Genomic DNA, 20241 nt, shown 5'->3' with positions numbered 1-20241 from the left:
ACACATAGGAAAGAAACCAGACTACATTCAGATCCAGCACCTTCTGTTTTTCTCATTTGCCTGGAGGAAGGTCAGGCTCTGAATCAGAACTGCTGTGGCTTGGGAGGCTTACAGAGACTGAAAAAACACACACCAAAACAGAAAACCAAAGAACAACAACAAAAGAAAACCCCAAAACTGCACATTTGGAGAAGGAAACTTGGGTCATTACTACTGAAGTGAATCCCAAAGACTCAGTGCCTGGGTGCAGGGCTGTCCACCCACAAAAGAAGTTGATTTCTAGACCCAGTCCAAGGATCTCCCAAGTAAGCTTTCGGCAGACACAACTGCGGTTTTACCACCTCTCTCCTGAGCCACCACTCTGGTGGCTGCCCCGCACTGCTTTCTCACGTCAGGCCCCACTGTGGGCCCCTCCTCTATTCCGTAAGGTGGAGGGTGCAGGAGCCAAAGCAGGCGCTCATTTTGCCTCCAGGGCCTACTTTCTGTTCATCATCACCATCCAGGAAGATTGCTTAATAAAAACTAAAAAACTCCACCATGAGGCACATTCATCTCCCAAGGACCTGTCTGCACATAAAGCAGGAGAAGTCCTACACTGGCTGCAGGAAGACTCCCCACTGGCTTCAGCATCACACTCTGGGTGCTGTTGCTTTTTGAATCCCCAACTGATGCTAGGAAAGGAGACGAGAAACCTGAAGAACCACACTGGTCCTGTGAAATTTCCAGTCAGTGTTTTCACAGGCTGCTTTTCTGGGTCCTGAACAGCCCCAGCCCATCTGCTCAGAGGGGTAGAAACTGTGCTGCTTCTGTGCTCCAGCACATCCCGGCTGCTGCTATAACTGATTGCACTTGCTGTTTAATCGACGGTATACATGCATCTCCCTGATTCTGATTCACTTTTTGAAACCAGGCCAAATGGCTTCCTAACGGGAGCAAACCTCCAGACTCGCTGGTCTGGACACTGTTTCCCCGGGCCTTGCGGAGCCTGTGAGAGGCTGATCAGTGAGCATTCTGGAGAGACTTGGCCTACTGGTGAGTGGATGCAGATGCAGATACAGACCTTGCGAGCACTCTTCCACATGTTTTTCATGTAGGCGTAGGTCACCTGAGGGTGAACTGTTGGCAGAGGATGGTCAAGCTGCCGAGACGGATCAACTCCCAGGAGCAACACTAAGGTTTTATGAGCAAGAGCCTTAAAAACAAGAGAGGTCAGGGTATAAACAGAACCGGACCAAGCACGCCATTCTCTCCTTAGCCTCCCGCCAACTCCAAGGAGGTGGGGGTTACTCACCAGCCTGCCACTCTTGCCACACAGGCTTGCATACTTGAGCCAGGTCCTCATGTCCTCATGAGGGCTGACCACAAGGGACCGCACCATCAGGATCTTCTGCCAGTCCTCCACAATCCGCTGGCAGCCCTGGAACATTCAGAAGTGAGGATCAGGTATGTCCTCAGCTACATCTTAAACCCCCACAATCAACAGCAAGACCCACCTTGAAACAAAAAAGAGGTCCATTTTTATAATCTCAGCTTTCTCAAGTGAAGGGTACTGTGAATGAAAACACCTTTGGGATGTCTCAAAATTTGAGAAGCAGCAGAACACGGGCTCTGAAGCATGAATACTGACTCTGCCACTTACTATCTATGTGACTTTGGATGGGTTACCAAACTTCTCTGTGACTGATCTATAAAATGGGATAAAAACAGTACCAACTTCATAGGGCGATGGTGAGGATTAAAGGAATGAAATTATTTAAGTTTCTTCCCTCAATTATAAATAATGCATTATCAGTTTTTTGGTTTGTTTTTTTTTCTTTAGCCTCTCTAGTAGATGATTATCACTGACAAAGAAATTAAAATGTTCAAAAGCTCAAAGTTCAAAAACTTAAGTATAAAAGTTTAAATAATTAAAATTTCAAATGATGTTGTTTGTAAGTTGGTAGCACTTATATTTCTGAAGGCATTAAAGGTTAAACCTGCATTAAGACTTTTGTCCTTGCTTATGCTTAAGGTCTTTCCTCTTCGTTTTTATCTCAGGGTCAAAAACTGCATTTAGAAGGGGAAGTGCCTCATTTGATCACACGTATAAATTCTTTCTAATAAAAAAAGAGCGACTTAATCGTTATCAAAGGGATAAGCTAATTTTGTATCAAAAGACTTCTGAGAGCAACTGTGCCCCTCCTTTCCAGTCAGTCAGACAAACCATCCGGGAAGGGTTTCTAAGATCTACCACTTCGTCAGTGAATTCCATGAAGCCAAATGAGCTGTTCTCCAAGGAAACAAGTCTAAAAGCCTGGGAGCAGGGATGGTAGGCTTTTCAACATGATAGGACACAGGCTGAGCCTGAATAAGAACCAAAGGGGAGAAGAGACCTGATGCCAGTAAGGTTGACCTCTCACACTGCCCTGCCCCCTGGGAGACGCTGCTGGGGATTTCAATGTAGATGACTTGTCCACATGGCAGTCTTCCAGCCTAGGCAGTCCAACAATGTTTTGACATCAAGCCATCCACGAGAGCCAAATTTCTACCACAAACCTAATGCTTTATTTTCAGGCCTTGGACCATATCTTTCCATCCCATTAAGTGTGACAAGTGATTTGGAAAGTTAGAAAAACAGAAAAAAGTATACTGAGTGATTGTTTTGGTGACTTCTCACCATCTACGAGTTTCTCCCAGATGCTGAAATAATTTGGCCTGTCAGCCAAAAAACATCCTGCTGCCTTGAGATAGGAGTCATGAAGGCTTAAGATGATGACGGTATCTTGGATGCTGTAAAGTTGGACATGGGTCTCCCCTCCCCAAGGCTCACTTAGTCCACTCCCCTTCCAAGTCTCTCACTGGACAAAGTCCTACTTGTTAGAATGGCAGAAGATTCATCAGACTTCTGGTTTGGAAACTTCACACCATTACAGGCACTTAAAAGCCAGGGTGTGTACAAGTCAAGTGGGCAATGCCTGCTCTGTGCAGCTCTTTTCTGGTGTCCAACAGACAATTTTCCATCAAAACACTGACCGGGCATTTCATACTTGCTAATAAAACATGTGGAGGAACTGCATGTGCTCGCTCCAGAGCACAAACCACTACTATATTCACAGCCATCCTCTGCCCACTGCTCTCTCCTTGCCAGTGGAATGTGCCTGACCTGCTTAGGCAGGAATGCAGCCTGGAGGCAAAAGGCTTTGTCGCAGTCTCCTGAGAGGCCTGGAAGCTCAATCCTGATTGGTCTGAAGACAGAAGTTGGCATTAGGTGTGGACTGGGCCAAGAGGAGACAGTTTAAAATTGAGGAGGTTGAATATGACAAGCAGGGGGACAAGTGGCTTCTGAAGTGGTAAATGCTCTCTCTTGCCGATGACTGTCCCCTCCTACCCACTCAAGGAATGGGCGAACTGTCCTTTCCAAGAACACTTAAGACTGCTGCCTCCCAAACCTGGAACCTGGAACTGACAGCTCCTCATGCTAAAATGATCAGAATGCACAATGAAAACACTGATGGAGGACTTGGAAAAGTTTCTCTAGGACGGGAAACTTCAGTGGAAAAAGTCTGAATAGAGATCATGGGATGACCACGACCTGAGGAACTGTACATGGCAGGCGGTGGTCAATGAGAACATCAGGCAACCCCATGGAAAGAGCTGGATACAAGTGGCCAGCGACTGGATTCAGAGCCGCAGTGCTCAGTGCTGGCCACACACTGGAATCATCTGGGGAGGCTTAAGAGATACTGATGCTGGGTCTGTCCCCAGAAATTTTTATTTATTTGGTCTGGGAAGTGGCCTGGGTATCCCAATTCCTAAAAGCTCTCCAGCTCATTCTATTGTGCAGCTAAAACTGAGATCAGCCACTGACTTTGAGGTGAAGATTCTCACCTGGCTGGCCTTAAGTATCACTTACTAAAGACATTTTTTTTTTTTATTCCTAGAGAAGGGTAAAAGGAGGCTGGGGAATCAGTCACCCTTACAGCTAAAGGCACAGTTGAAAAGCCTTCGAATGTTTTGCTTTGAAGCAAACCAGCCTGTGAGGACGGTGGACCGCTACCCAGGGCTTCCTACCAGGCTCACCTGCAGTCTCTCCCACCAGATCTGGCGGATGATCTCACGTCGCTCGGGGACAAGTTTGTACTGGATAACCTCCTCTAGCTCGGACAGCATATGGCAGGAAACCATGGCCTGACGAAAGCAAATCACATTCCAACTTAATACTGCATGAACCATGCAAAAGCCTGGCTTCATTTCAGTCACTCCTGGTGCAGGGTACCTGCTGAGAACACACAGCCATGTGCTCAGCAGCCTGAGTCCTCAGTAGCCCCCTCTGAAGAGAGAGCTGAAATGAGCCTCTGAAACAACAACATGCAGAATATGACACTCACCCCATATGCCCGACTGTAGCTCTCTCCTGCCATAGCGGTTAACTCAGCATCCAGCAGGTCCCTGGCTTTGTCGATGCACTAGGAGAGAAACAGGGAACCCTGGAATTGAGCTTTGGACTTAGGAGCTGAGGGTAGTGCTGTTATTTTCAGGCTTCTCAATGAGCTGCAGAAGTTACCTGTTTCACTTACATTACAATGACAAAGAGAAAAATTCACCAAAGAAAGGGAGAAACCTCTTCCTAGATCTGAATGGCTAGAGAAGAGTACTGATTTCTTGGAAAAGACAGAAATGCATGGCAACCAAAAGCTTAACACCTATGATAACACCCCAAATCTTGGGTAACAAGGGAGGGGAAATTTCTGCTTAGAATCACGTGTTCTTTTGTCTCAGGAGGACAATTTGGGGGTCAACCTGCTTCCAATTCTTCCATGCTGGGCATGCTCGTGAAAATAGAGCTCTGGGGCGGGGGTGCTGGGAGGTCATCCCTGGCTGAGAAGTACTGTCCTTACAAGAATGCCTGTGACACTGGCAAAGGAATGGCCAGGTTTCTCCATGTGAAAACAAAGCTTTTGGGCCAGTGAGGTGGATGGCCCAGGTTTCAGTTCTTGTCATGTAAATCAAAGCCCCAGGGATGGCCACAGGACTGGGGTTGCAGTTTCTGTTTCTCCTGTTTAAAACCCATCATGCAGAGCTCTTCCTTGTTTGAATGTTTAAGGTTAATTACTATATCCTCAAACCTTGAGTGCTCAGGTCATTACCCAGCACCTCATTCAAGACAATCTGGTGCCCAACAGGGTGGATGTGATTACTTCATTATTTCATTCTACAAGTCAGCACAGGGTTTTCAAATAAAGCACTGACCTTCCTGGAAGGTCATCAATGTGTGACACACCTCCAGAGCCAGAAGAAGCCTGTGACTGATTCCTGTTGCAGAGGGGGACGGCTGATAAAACAGACCGCTTCTCTCTACTACAGGGACCATCAAGGCAAGGTGATCAGCGGGACGTAATGATGGCTCAGGGAGCTAACTCCAAACGCAATCTAAGTGGTCCCTCCAGAGTACATCTGTCCCTCCAAAGGAAGTGTCCCTGGTTAACGTGCTGGCAGCCTCCTTACTGAGTATTATGCTCCAAAACCACTCTAGTGAGCTCACTGAACCAGACTCCAGAACTGAAGTACGGCAGCCTGTCTGCACAGGCACCATATGCCCAGGAGCTGACAGGCCACACACAATGACCTTTCTTTTGCTAGATGGTCTGGGTATACATGGTTTTTACCTGCTGGGCCAGGGAGAAGAGGTCCTGATGTAGTGCTAACACGGCTCTGTAAAATGCCCCATCGTGGGTGTCTCGAGGGATCATACAGGTGTACTCCTCCATGCTGTCCCACTGACCTACACACACACACACACACACACATAGAGAGAGGAGTGAGAGAGAGAGAGAGAGAGGGGAGCATTAGGATGGTTAAGTTCCTGGGCTAAAGGCAGCATCTCAAACAGGCCTTGTCATTGTTACTTGCACTTAGCTTGGAGTTCAAGTAAGAAAAACTTGAGCCTAATGTATCAAACTCCTGCAGAGAACCCTCTATACTCAGTGGGGTTGAGCAAGGCAATCTCACAAAGCCACATCTGTCTTCCGAGCACAGGGCTCCATGCTGCCCTGGGGAGCTCTGTGAAAGATGGGAGAACGGCCTGAGTGCAAAGCCCATGTCAAGAGGGTGTGATGCAGTACAGCATTAACCTGGAGCGTGCTTTCAGGTTTCTCTAGGTGAGGTGGAATGACTTTCTTCCTCACTAGAGAAGCATCTCAGAGCTCCATGGTACACTGGAAATTCCATTTCCCCCTTAACAACTGAAAATGGCCATTATCCAGACAGGGGACAGGATTAGACACGTAGTTTGCCCATCTCACTCTGGCAGTACCTTTGCCTTAGAAGGGAGGAGATAAATAGAAAGACGGGCTAGGTTATGGCCAACTGGGAAAATGGCTGCAGCCGGGAATGGCTTCCCCCGGTGGGGTGAGCATGGATAGAACGCCAGCTTCACTGTCAAGACCATCTGTAGAAAAGATATCAGCTTCATTAGCTGCACACTGCAGGGCTGCCAATTTTATAAGGCATTTTCCTGCCTTTCACTCCAGCCCAGCAGCTCGTCCATTCTCTATGCCTCTGGGCAAAAGCAAAATAGCAAACAATGACTCCTCAGGAAGTAATTTATTTTTGAAAAATGTTTTGGATCCAGCTCAGAGCTCATGAAAGGAAAGGATATAAGTTCTGTGACTCGAGAAGGATAGAATGTGGATGGAAGGTTATGTAACCTTCCTTGGGACTCGATGGGTGAAGCTTTTCTCCTGGGACATCCTGTGGACCCTTTCCCTCTCATTAACATCTCTGGAACAGATGCTGGTAATCCCTTCAGCTGGGGCCTGGTGTCAGGAATCCACACAGTCTGTGGGAGCTAAATACTCGGGGAGTGGGAACAAGGAGGGTGAGTAGTAGGCATCAAGGAGAACAGAGAAAACAAAACTGTCAAAATGTTTATAATTGTTAGAGGCAGTGAAAGGCATCTGGGGGTTCATTATACTATTGTCTTCACTTTTATATATGGTGGGAAAATTAATAAAAGGCGACAGACAGCTATCATCTCTCTTTATTCCTACTTGGGCTAAAGACATGATGAGTGGAGCTCAGCAACCACCCTGGGTCATGAGGTAGCCCTGGACACAGAGGCCCCAGGCAAAGCAGAAATACGGAAAAAGACTAATGACAACGGAGCCAGAGTACTGGTCTGAGAATTCTCACCTTGAGATTTCATTTATAAGACAGAAAATAACCAGTAACTTAAGACAAAAAACCCCAAATACACCTCACTAAATATCTTAATTTTGATGCGTGCTCCCTGTTTTTCTTGGCTTCCCCATGAAAAGCCATTTTTACCCATGTCTAACAGGTGAGTCAAAATCATCAGGTAGAGACAGACAGAAGAGACAGAAGTGCACAGATTGTTCGACACTGTAGGTCTGACATCCTACCTGCAGCTGCAGTACCTTGCTTTTCGATGAGCACCCAGCCTCACTCTCCCCACGATGACTGGGGTGCCGATGAGGGAAAGGAAGCCTTACCTAGCCCCCACGCAGCTGCAGCAGCCATCCGGGCCATCTTGGCTTGGGTCTCGTCGTTAACCAGGGTCCACTTTTCACAGCACTGCTGGTGGAGCTGCCCCCTGGAGGGAAAGAATGCTACAGTTGGTTACCTGAAATCACCTCTATAGCCTGCCGCTCCTTCTCCTATTGGGTTAGCTGGGGGCCACAGAGGAACTGGATGATAGGGGCCTGCCCTGAATCAGGAGCCTTTAAATAAAAAGCACTTTCAACTGGGTCACACAACAGAGAAGTGATTGGCATTTTGTTGTTCCTATGGCCTGGTACTCATAATTTATCTGACAGTGAGTTCATCAAAGATAGGGACCATGTCTAACTGGATGCAATGTGAAATGTCCTGAGCATCTGCCCCCTTCATAAATATTAAATAAGTTCTCTCGCATGCCAATGGACTCCAGCTCTTCCCCTTTGGCAGGCCTACAGAAAAAGCATTCTGAAGACACACATCTGGACATTCATTTTGGGCTCAAAGCTATAGGGAGAACTGGCTCTTAAAAGTATTATGCCAATGATTGCAGGTTGAAATGAAACTCAAATGAAACCAATCTTATTCTCAGGATTTTGCACAATTACCACAAGTGTGGCTAAAGACTATGAGATACAGAGATTATGAGCGATGCTCAACAGACTCCAGTACTCAAAGAGAGCAGAAGCCCTCTCAAGAATACAGGCATCCTGCTGAAAGTTAAAACAGGAGCCTTTCATGCCCACTTTTTTTTTTTTAAACATATCTTTATTGATTTCAGAGAGAGGAAAGGAGGGAAAGAGAGAGAGATAGAAACATCAATGATGAGAGAGTCATTGATCGGCTGCCTAGCCCACAATCTGGGCATGTGCCCTGACCGGCAATCGAACCCCGATCTCCTGGATCCTAGGTCGATGCTCAACCACTGAGCCACGCCTGGCCAGGCTAATGCCCACTTCTGAGTGAAAGGAAATAAAACTCTGCTCCTGAGCAAATACAAGCCCTATTTTCATGTGAGCTTCAAGACTCAGCTGGGAGACTCCTTAGTCTTCCCTGCTTTCTAAGAGAGATGCTGCAGGATGTTTTAACTTGGTATTGGGAGTGGAGGCAGGAAAAGGGTACAAGTGGCCCAGCTCAGAAGACTCATGGGACATGAGTTGTACTACATTATAAGGTGACATGGGTGGGGGGAGAGATAAGCATGCTGAAGTCAGTCAATGCTGAGGGGGTCTGGGCTGAGCTCACTGAGAAGCTGACTGGTGAGCAAGTCAAGAACCGTTCAAGCCCATTATCCAGAGTTGTGGCATGGGAGTTGCTAACTTTACATCTCTCTGGCACACGATCAAGAGAGCCAGGGACACAAGCAGTGTAACTCAATACAGAGCCAAGATCAAAGAGGAAGATGACCTGCCCTATCCACTTACTGAGGCAGGAGTAGGAGGAACCTCAGTGTTGATTTCCTGCCTTCCAAACCTAGAAGCCTTCATTGCTGGATCCTGCTGGGGTTTATGTTAGAGTAGCAGTTCCCAAGTCGTCATGTGCATCAGAATCCCTGGAGGGCTTCCTCAACTAGACCGCTGGGTGCCATGAACTGAGTGTCTGATTCAGGAAGTTGGCATTGGGGTCTGAGAAGGTACATTTCTAACAAGTTTCTAGATGATGTTGATGCTGTGGGCCAGGGGCCACAGTTTGAGAACCACTGGCTCAGGGCATAGGAACAGCTCCTCTGGGTAGCATCTTTGTTGAGGCCTGGCCTGGAGGTCAGAAAGAAAGCTACATGATTTCTGAATGGTTCTTCCAACCCTAGAATTCAAAAAAATTTGTTTCCAAATACAAATGAAAGTTTATTTAGGAAGTCACAGGGGTAGAAAAAGTGAGCCACCTGGGTTGTGTGGGCTCAGGAAACAAGTTACAGAGGCAGAAGAAGGGCCCTGGAGCTTAGGGGAAAGAGAGAGCGAGCGGGCAAAGGTACATTCCTGGAGGGAAGAAGAGGGGAAAAGCAGAATTAAAATTTTTGTAGCTCATTGCCACAAGAATCAGCATCCTGCTAGTCTTTTGTCAGGACTACCCCTTTCTGTGCCACGGGTCTAAGGATTTAGCTTTGCTTTTCATTTAGAGGTAGGGAACAAGCTCAATGTGCGACACCACGAATGATTCTGTCAAGAGACCAGGCAGGGAGCAGTGCAGGGGCAGCATCCTGGGAAGGCAGCACGGCCTTCACGCTGTGGCTGTGTCAGGAGCTGTCAGAACTCCACCGAGGGCGGCGGGGCTCCCCTCCCGCAAACATTTGTTACAGAATGCAGAATATACTGAGTCCTAAGTCTCAAAGGCAGTGGAGGGAGACAAAATCAAGTAAGTAAGAAAATGAGACTGTGTGGGGGGCAAACACTGGGATCTGCGTTCTGACACCTCTCACTGCGCACCAGGGAGGACCCCTGGGACTTCCTTTCCCAGTGCAGCAGCAAAAAGCTTAGAAGTGTCCTTTCACTTGGACACCTAAGTGGCTGGTTGACTCCCAAATAATCTGTTCTCAAGGATCCAGAGGCCATGTAAGGAACAGTGTGGGGAGGGGGCTTATCTAGGTTCACACTCTGGCTGCAGCTGTGGCTATGTGCACTATGGGGCTGGGGGCTGACTCCCGTAGTTAGCTTTCTAGAGGCAGATGAGTATGGGGGGCAGAGGTAGCGTCTTAGCTCAGTGGTAGCCCTAGATCATTCTACCTCTGATGAACACCTGCCTCACGCATGTTCAGGATATATACACAAAGCAAGAGCAATTTAGAAATTGCACTCTAAATAGAACTAATGGAATAAACCATGTAAGAAACCTACATATAATCAGAAAAAGAATTCTGCTTCTTTCATCTCTTTTAAAATCTTTTAGTCTGCTGCATTCTCAAATCCCTTGGTCAGCATCCCTGCCACTTACACTTTATAGGTGATTATAAAACTGGAACGAACCCAAGAGATCAGAGGTAAATGGGACCGAGTACTGCAGCGTCAGGAGACTTGGATCACTGTGCTCTTGGGAGACCTCGGGCCAGCTGTGTCAACTTCTAAGAGTCTCAGTTTCCAACTGTCAAACAGGCAGACTAGACAAAATTGCATCTAAATTCTCTTCTCATACATCGAAGCTGTCCCTACTTAACCCATCTAAGGAAAGTACTTGACTTTAATTTAGAAAAGGTGGTAGTGGGGGGGAGACAGTCCTCAAACACCCCAAACCAAGATGTAGGCAAGAGTTCTCAATTAAGCATCACTGTTGATTCTACCTGGAATCCCCCTTTCCCTCTCCCCACTCTCCTTCACCAGCCTCCCAACCTCAGTCCTTCCTCCAGGGAGAACTGCAGGACCAGCCTTTGGTCTTCCAAAGCCACATGCTCACACCATGGTCACTGTTTGCTCAGGCTTTAGTAACTAACTGCTATGTGCTTGTCTCACCCACCTCACAATGGAGGCGTTGTTTTCTGTCTTTTTTACACCTGGAGCCTGGCACAAGGCTGGGAACAGAGCAAGCATTCAGTAAAGCCGAAGCACCTGAAGAGGGCAGCCATTTCGTCTTTCCTAAACTCTGGCAAGTGCTGATAAAGAAACACTAGGAGGTCTTCCTTCATCAGTCAAAGTCAGTCAAGGTTAAGAAGCAGATGAGGGGAGCAGGTGCAGATCCCAGAGCAGAACCCAAGTCCGTCCTGTCCCAGAGCATGATAAAGTTTATGTTTTTGTGTTGTCCTTGTTTTTTTGTGTGTTTTTTTTTTAAAAGAACCTTTCTATTTAGCCCTAATACAGAACAGAGAGCAAAAATACCAAAATGATAGATGATTCCTGGGAAAATACCAAGTGAAACAAAAATGAGAGTCTTAGGAGAGAAGTCTGTTTGGGGGAAGCCTTTCAAATCCAAAGATCAACGACAGGACGTCTCTGGCAGCCACTCAGCCATCACCATGCGCAGCTCACCATTCCCCCAAGGCCTCGAGGCAGCGCATGCGGCCCAGCATCAGCTCGGGGTCGTCCTTGTTGGTGTCCATTTTCTTATCATAGGCTACAAGGGCATCCTCCCACTCGTGCAGCTTCTCATACCAGGTGGCCTGGATCTCCTGCCAAACAGAAAAGGACTGTGGTGAGGCACAGAGAACAAGAGAGGCACAGTTTTAATCCACACACTCTTTCCTGAGGTGCCACGTTGGAGGGAAGACACTTCACCTATCAGTATGTCTTGGCTTTGACTGAAAAGAGCTCAGGAAGTCAGCTATGTTTGGTGATGATGGGAATGTTGGTTCCTTGGCACACTGATGGAATGATCCTGGGATAATCTGAGAGATGCCAGGTCATGCTCCTCCCCCATCACTTCCTGCCTGGACAAAGAGGCCACCAGAACTTCAGCATGCAGGGATGTGAGGACAGAAGAAACCATTTGGGACTACAGGAAGCCTGAGCAGAGCTTCTGCAGGGTGCCAAGGCCTTGATCTGCTGAAGTGCTGTTGGTGGCCACATCACAGGGATGGCAGTTGCTTGCCTGATGGGGCCAGAAAGACAGGCCACATCTGCATATTTGCTGGAGGAAAACAGCTCACTTTTTAAAAGCTTCTGACTCTGCATCTCTTCATGCATTTTTAAACTTCCAGGAAATAATAATTTAAAATACAATATAATACTACCACTTAAAATTCTTTGGAAAATCTTTCTCTTCTCCTAGAGTCCCCCATCCAATGTTCCCTCCTGCTCAGCACTTGGCAGCTTCACCAGTGTTAGGGCCAAAGGATGGATTCCAGTACCGGGCAGATGGTGTGCCACGCTGAGATTCAGTGTCAGCCACGTGAGTCAGAGGTGCTACAGACTGTGGCTCTAAATGGGCAGGGGACTGTTTTATGTCTCAGTCTGCCCTCCATCTACCCTCCACCTCAGTTTGTCTTCTGGGTTTCATCACCAGCTTATTAAATGACTATTTCTCTACCAGACCAGGGTAGGGGCTCTTCAGGGATTTAACAACAATATGATTCTGCAGTGGAATTTGTATCATGTAATGCAGGACCCCCATTAGTTCCCCCCATTACCCTCTCTCCTTTCTAAATAAAGCTGATATTTGAGTCCCATATACATTAACAGCAACTCTGCTAAGCTCGCTGAAAGGATCTTTTCTTCTTGAACCTCTGTAAGGAGGTCATTTCCATTTTAGGTCATTAACTGTACTTACTTCTCCTCATTTATTTTCAGCAGAGCCAATCCCCTCTGCTGCTCCTGCACTAAGTCTGCTGCTACCACAGCCTTCTCTCCAATGTCAGTGGATAGGGGGTTTCTCAAAATGGACATCTCTGGCTCCACGAAGGTAAAACTATCTAAGCTTCATTTCCCATGCCTGTTTAGAATAATGCCTCAATATAAAAGAGAAAACTCAGAGAAAAGAGTGACTGCAAAGACAGTGTGAAATTAAAAAGTAACAGTGGAAAATTTCCCATTTTGCATTTCTATACTGGATAGAAGAGAAAAGAGGGGCTAATGACTAATGTGTGATATACACAGTATGACACAAGCAGAAAGCACAGGAGTGGCATATGGAGCAGGTCAGGTAGGGGGCAGGATGTTTTGAATTGCAATAGATTGCAGAAAGTATAAGGTTTAAGTGATGAATCACACAAAATTCTAATGAGATTGCTGTTACATAAATTGTGCTGAGAAAGTGCAGGCTCTGCCAAGAAAAAGCAAACCATTGTCAAGTTCAATATGATTCAGCTACCTAAATATAACAGAAAACCCACCACGGGTTTAGCACTAATCCTGAAGCTAATGGCCACCTTTAGAACCTAGAGATAGAGGGACTTTCACTCTGAGCCACGGGGGTAAAAACTGTCTGTTGGGAGATCACCTAAACACCAGATGATTGCGGCATCCCGGTTTCAATCGGCACCCACTGTGGCCCAGAGCCCTAAGGCTGTCAAAGGAGAGGACACCTTTGTCTGGGTGGACCACATTAAGTGCTCTCTCTGCTGACTTCCTTCCCTCTGCAAACAAGGATGGTGGCATGGACGGATGAGACATAGTCCTTTCTGTTTTGTCACCTGGAGAGATGCTTTCTTAGTCTAGTTACAGATCTGTGCTCAAGACAGCAAAATATTCCCGTAAAGGTTCAGTTCTTGTGTGAAGCAGAAGCCTGGGCAGTAACCACAATTTTCTTCAATATAACACACTGGGCTCTTAATCAAGGCAAACCAGGGTAAGTGACCTACACGGCTAATCAAAGGTTCCCTATCAAATATATGGGCCCAGAACTTCCTGACCTTCCAGGAAGTCAATGCTAAGTTGATTAAGTTGATGCTTTATATATGGTTAGGAAGTTACCAGAGCACCCTCCCAGGACCAAAGAGAGTAATGGAAACATTTTAATCCTGGGAGGGCAAAGACAGCAGAAGAGAAGCAGCTATGTAAGCAGTAATGAAATGGAACAATCACTCAATATCAGATATAAATTGTAGTATATTTTTCGGGAGAATTCGCCATGGTTTCTTCTGAAGTGTGTACTGTTAACTGTGGCCCAGTGGCAATGCCAGATGACACAGATGACACAAAGATAACCAGGTCAGGGCTAAACACCTGGGCCCTGATGCCAGACTGCCAGGTTCAAGTCCTGGTTCTGCCACTTATTCCCTCTCGGCTCAGGGCAGGTTGTTATCCTGTTGGGACCAGTCTCCTCATCTGTAAACTAGGATAACAACAGTGCCTACTCATAGGGCTGCTGTGGGGACTGAATTAATGAAGAATTTTAAAGCACCTAGCAAAGCGCTAGGCACATGCTAAGAGTTTCATAAATACCAGCTAGTACTTTTTATAGATTATCTTCAGGATCCGTGTTCACTTTGAATAGAGTCCATATAGCCATTGACTCCTTCGTCCTTAAGATATAGGTAAGTCACATCAGACTGCTGCCAATCGGGAAGAAAAACAGAAAAGGAAAGTAACTTTCCGAAGGTCATGGCTGGCTGCCTCTCTAGCCAGGATGCCACCTCTTGCTTTTCCAAAAGGAATGAGGCACTTACCAGCTCTCCGAAGTGTTTCATGGCGTATTCCAACACCCCAGCAGCTGCCTCCGGCTGCTGTAGCTTATTATTAATGCTGGGAAAACAAAAGGGCGAGGTGGTTACACTCAACACATTGGAGTGGGGGAGGCGTGGGGTCACTTGTGGGCAGGTGGCTCACCAGTATCTTGGGGACAATGTTTTGCAGACACAGACAGGGACTCAATTATCCATTACCACTGAAAGCTCAGCCTGAACAACTGCATCTTGACCCCACACTTAAGGGGCACAGGGGGTGGACGGAACCCTTGCCTGCTCTGGGCCCTTCCTCCAGCCAGCACAGGCTGTTTCCTCTCAGATACTGTAGGTCAGGCAGCACATGCCTGCCTTTTAAACACTAGCAACTCTGGATCCAAAATTGTCCCTGTTCCACAACAGAACCAGATGAAGTATCTTTGAACTTTTAACTCTTACTCCTCTCCCCAGGTGCCTTCAGTATTAAGAACCAAAATAAATAAAAATCACTGGGCTCTGTGGGTAACACAGAAATGGCAGCGAGGCTGGGTCACTCACGTCAACAACAGTGAATCCTGGGGACCGTGGCTATGCAGCTGTCTTGCCTGCTCCCCAGACAAAGCCCATCTCCTTCGAGCTCAGATGCCTCCTCCGACCCTCTGCAAGGAACACCGCCTGCCTACCTCTACAGCAGGCTGCGAAGGGACCACACCAGTGGTACTTGCCTGCTCTGTGGCGGAGACGCTTTTCACTAATACCCTACTTTGCTGATGTCACCTGCAGACGGCATGTGGCCAATAGGGACTGGTGGACTGTAACTATACTGGGGCAACTAGGAGTAATAAGGCCTGGTGCCTGGAGTCAGTTCATCAGAGAGGCTGCAAGTGGTTCTGAAAGCAGGAGAGCACAGGACTTAGACCTGTTCCAGCAGGAACCTGAGTGAGGGTGAAGAGCAACCAACACAACGCTAAAACCTACACGTGAGCTACGGAAGGAGGTTAGGAGGGAGGGCAGAGGCCTGAGTAAGTCGAAGGACAAGAAGATCCTATCAGTTCACAGGGAGGGAGCAAAATATAATGGACCAACTTGGGAGTCTAGACTGGTGTAACAAGCAAGGATCCAGCTTACTGCCCTGAGCACAAACTATTTGACTAGAATTCATTTTTAAGTGGTTTTGGGAAATTCCGGGTTTTCAGTTCAATGTGGTAATATGGCAAGAGAATGCTGTTATAAATATTATTTTAAAAAATTCAAGTACCATCACATTTCTTCCAATAAAACCAAGAGGGAACTGCCCAGAAATCTGATGAACTAGAGCAGTTAACATTTGTGAAAGTAATAATCTAACGCCTCATATTTACAAAGCACATTTCAAATAATCTTTCCAGCTTCTCACTCCCTTGACCTCACACATCCCTAAGAGAATGGGAAAGGAGAGGTATTTTCCATCCTGTTTTACTCCTGAGGAGACGAAGGCCCATGAGGGCAGTGACTTTCCCCAAGACCCACAGTGACTGGGCACAGTCCCCCTATGATGGAAGCAATCTTTTGTCTCTCTTCTTTGCTGAGGCGAGGTGGGGGGAGAAGCAGCTCTGGACTTGGAGTCAGAAGACGTGGATTAGCATTTCTGGAGGTCCAATTCTGCAATTTATAAGCTGTGTAACCACAACCAAGTCACCAATTTTGAATTTCAAATCTCTCACCTATAAAATGGGGCTAATACTACCTCCTTCACAGGGTTCAGGGAATTAAAAGAAATAATGGATATGAAATTGTTAAGCAGGTCATTATAAATGCGTCTTCTTTCATCTGTTTTTGTCCTAGAAGTTATTAGAAACAGTTATATGCTTGTTTATATCTTGTTGAGGCTGGAGCCAACACTAGCAGATCAAGTTCCAAACTCATCCTGAACAGGACTATTCGAATCAGGTGTCCAAGCTCTGGGCACCAGGCTCTGTAACCAGAGGTAAGGTCACTATACAGCTGTCCCTCTCTTTTATTTATAGGAGTAGGTCAGCAGCCACATGTGGAATCTATGGGGCAGGCCCGTCGGTACTCTGTGCAGGTACTAAGCAAAGCAGTGGGCCAGAAGGTTCTCTGTAAGTTTTCTGCTGTAGGATTCAGAAATGTTGTAACATTTAAGAAGCCCAACAGAGTTTTTCTAAGCTAAGAATGGAAAACCAAGTCCAAAGGGGCTGACCCCACCACACGTTCATTGCGAAGCAGTTTCCCATTCCTCCTGGCCCTGGGGTCAGGTTCTCAACTTTGCTGCTCATTCACATGGGGCTGGATGAACTGTACTGATAATTACTATTACTTGGTATAAATGTGTGATTATCTAGTTCCTTGAACCAAGTAAAGATTTTGGAAGCATAAGACAGGAAAAAAGAAAACCAACTATTTATTATACTATAACCAAATACATAATGTATTATATATAAGCATATATAATTATATATTCTATACATTATTTATAGTTCTAATGTGGACTTTTGGAATGGCCCTGGTGGGAATATAAACTGTTTTGATGAGGAAGATAAGGCGTTCTTTGCCTGAACCAAAAGAAGTGAATTTTAAGAATCAAACATCAGAATCTAGGTGTTCTAACAACTGTCTTTAAACCTTGTGTTCTGGAATATTCTACTTTCAAGAACAAATTACAAACATTCCCAAAAGTTGCTAGAGATAAAGCAACACAAAAACAAAAACAAGCAAAAGTCTCTTCCTGCTCCACTCTCCCACTAGTTAGGCATAAAAAAGTTTCACAAAAACTGATCAAAATCAGGGAATAGTGACTGGAGACCTCAAAGGAGAAACACAAATTTTATCTTGATGCTGCTATGACTTGGATATACCTCAGTCATAGCTTTGCAAATTAAAAAAGAAAACTCATCATATGGCCCCACTTCTTTAAGAGAAAGCCCAAATAAAGTGTCTGGATAGTACTTCCGACAGCCGGAGGCAGGCAAGGGTGCAGAGCCCAGGGAAAGGAGTGAGAGAGGCCGGGCTCGCTGGAGGAACTCCTGACTCCTTCAGCAATGCACATGAAAACTGGGGGTGTACCTTGAGACTCACCATAAACTCTTGGTCGACATTAAGGACAATCACTGAAAAATTACAACGCTGACTAAATGGACTAAAACGCACCCGTGAGAAATGAGTGGGGTAAGTCTGCGAAAGAGTCCTTTTCAAATATTAAGTTCTTGGTCCCTCGTTTGAAGACCTGAAGGAAAGAAGGAGGTTGTACACCCACTTTAGATTGTTCAGAGATTTTAAGTCGGCCAGCTGCTATCACCCATTTAATTTTTCCTCTTCCCTATTTTTATTTTACTTTCCTTTTCTATGGGACCTTCTCCCTAAGCTACACTTCTCTCTCCTGTGCCTCATGGAGTCTCCAGTGCATCTACAGGCTGCTGCTGATGCACATGCAGATGGGAGGTTCTGGAAAGTGAACAAAACCCTTGGTGCTCAGAAGTCTGTCATCTCATTTGAGACCTTAGCCTTTTCCCTTCCTTTATCATGGGAGACAACATACTATAGCAACGACAAAAAGATACTTAAATTTATTGAGAACTCACTGTGCTAAATGCTTACATGTGCTATCTCAACATTATGAAGTAGACACTATTATTTATGTTCCCATTTTAATATGAAGGGACTGTGGCCCAGTAGGTCACAGGCTATTGGGTGTTATCCTTTCCCTTAAAAATTGTATCATTTGAAAGGATCTTAAATAATAACTAACCGTATGCTGTAAGTTCTGCAACTGGAGAGACAGTGTCTTAGTTTTCTACTCTCGGCATCAGTAGGCACCCAGTATTCAATAACTGTAAAATGAATGAATGACAGCACTGGATGGGATGTTTCGATTAGTTAACTCTCTAACTGGCCATTCAGGAGAAAGGAACCCCACTGCACCTTCATCTTAACATCCTTACTGACTCTGTGGCTAACACTCCCCTCTGAGCCCTAAGCTTCCATCCCCTATTTTTTTTATCTCCTTTCAGAAGGTGCTAATACGCATTAAAGTCTCCCAACACAACAGTGAGCCATGCTGCCCTAGCGGGCTTCTCTGAGGCAGCTTGTTCAAGGCCGCCAGGCTCACAGACAGAGCCCAGATTGCAATGTGTGGGATAAATTAGCCTCTGTGAAACTCGGCAGTTCCTAGCTACTAAGTCCCCAGTCTCCTGCCTTCTTGGGTGACACAGGCCTGTCCTTTGAAAGATTCCCCTTTTAAACTCAAATGTGGTTTTATGAGACTGGAGGGAGAGACTGTATAATGTTTGGCCCATGGGGAAAAATCACCTTTGTACAAAAGCCCCCTAACGAGGAACTCTGGTTTTATGGGGCAACTGGGAATTCTCTACAGCCCTTTCTATAAACACTCCCTTGTGTGCCCTGCAGTTTTTCCCTGTTAATGCTGGAGCCTTACAAAGGGCAAACCATTCAAAGCCCCACCCGACAGCAGAGGAGCGCTAATAACACAAACCAGACCACTAACGTCGGTCTGTGTAAAAAGACCTGACAACAAGCTCAGCGAGACGGAGGCCTGGGCAGCAGTGTGTCCACAACAACAGTGTGCAGAAATGACAGGCCGACCAGATTTCCCAGCTCCTCTCAACCTGCACTGAGGCCAGAAGGAAATGAGGGCTGTGTTGCAAGAACTTTCTAAGCTGGTGGATACCAATTCCCACTGCTGTCTTAACATGCGCGAAGGGGTATGTGTTCTATTCCATGTCCCAGTGAGAACCACCCGCTGAGATCTTATATAGCTGTGAGTGTACAGAACAAATGGAAACTGCCTATCCACATACTAAAACCCAGAGCCCACAAGGGAACCCGGTGTTAGACAGGAGAACACAGTGAACTAGGGTTTGACGGGGGCGAGGCAGCTATACGGACCTTTGCGCTCCTATGCGTTCCCCACCTCAAGAGTTAATTTTTAGTAAAGGAAGCTGAGCTGAAGACCCTGAAATGGAGAACATGCTTGGAAACTGAGGAAAGGCTTTCTAGAGTTGAGTAGAATTAACAAATACAGATAAGAAGTTGTCTCAGTGCCTCCTATACCAAACAGATGCTACCAAGCATCTTTTCTCCCTACTTTCCAAAGATCTGTTCCCAGAAGTGAGGAAAGTGTGTAAGCTGTGTAAGCTGAGCAAGCAACTCCGATCCGAGTTTCTCACTGCTGGCAGGTTCCCTGTCGGGAGCGATGGCTGAGAAGATGGTGCTGCGAGCGGGGGCTGCTCACTTCTCTGTGATTCTCCCTCTGGAGTTTTTCCTCTGTGCTTTCCACGGGCAGGTGGACCAGCTGCACTGAGGATGAGGCTGACAGGAAGGGCTAGTCATTAACTGCTCCTGGTCTTAATGCTGACCCACAGCAAAGCAGTAAGAGGGTCTCTGGCTTGGCATCCAAATGCCTTCCTACCCCTGAAGAACTCTTGTTTCCCGAAAGGCTAAGTCATTGCTGCACAGGCTCTGGGCTGATGTCAAAGCCAAAGCAACCTGGCCTGGCGTGTCCTTCTTGTGTGGCTCATTTGGTTATTGACCCCATCTTGTAGCCTTGCGCCTTGGTGACCTCCAGCTATTAAGAGAAAATGATGCAGGATTATCCAACACAAAGCCTGAACCTGCCAGAGAGTGAGTGAGACTGGAGCATCTGCAGTCCCATCTGGGGGACTGCTTAGGCTTTCCTAGTCTCCCATCAGGAATTTACAAGAACGTTATGC

General features: G+C 46.5%; 1 protein-coding gene across 3 annotated transcripts in view; it reads right to left on the bottom strand.

Moving 5' to 3' along the window:
* MTOR (mechanistic target of rapamycin kinase) overlaps positions 1–20241 on the bottom strand; it is a 99130-nt gene that overhangs the window by 23765 nt on the left and 55124 nt on the right. For all 3 annotated transcript variants that reach the window (XR_013999378.1, XM_081144969.1, XM_081144970.1), the window contains exons 29-36: positions 14522–14597; positions 11448–11587; positions 7491–7591; positions 5646–5761; positions 4368–4445; positions 4060–4167; positions 1292–1417; positions 1061–1192 (exon numbers count right to left, since the gene is read on the bottom strand). Coding sequence is in view for 2 of the 3 variants with exons in the window: in XM_081144969.1 (XP_081001095.1) it covers positions 1061–1192; positions 1292–1417; positions 4060–4167; positions 4368–4445; positions 5646–5761; positions 7491–7591; positions 11448–11587; positions 14522–14597 (877 nt within the window). In the remaining variant the exon portion in view is untranslated. The remainder of the gene's footprint in view (positions 1–1060; positions 1193–1291; positions 1418–4059; positions 4168–4367; positions 4446–5645; positions 5762–7490; positions 7592–11447; positions 11588–14521; positions 14598–20241) is intronic.

Source organism: Miniopterus schreibersii (genome assembly GCF_964146895.1).
Source record: "Miniopterus schreibersii genome assembly, chromosome: 8".
NCBI lineage: Eukaryota > Metazoa > Chordata > Mammalia > Chiroptera > Miniopteridae > Miniopterus > Miniopterus schreibersii.
Note: the sequence above shows the minus strand (reverse complement) of the source record. Positions and strands in the feature narration are given on the sequence as shown.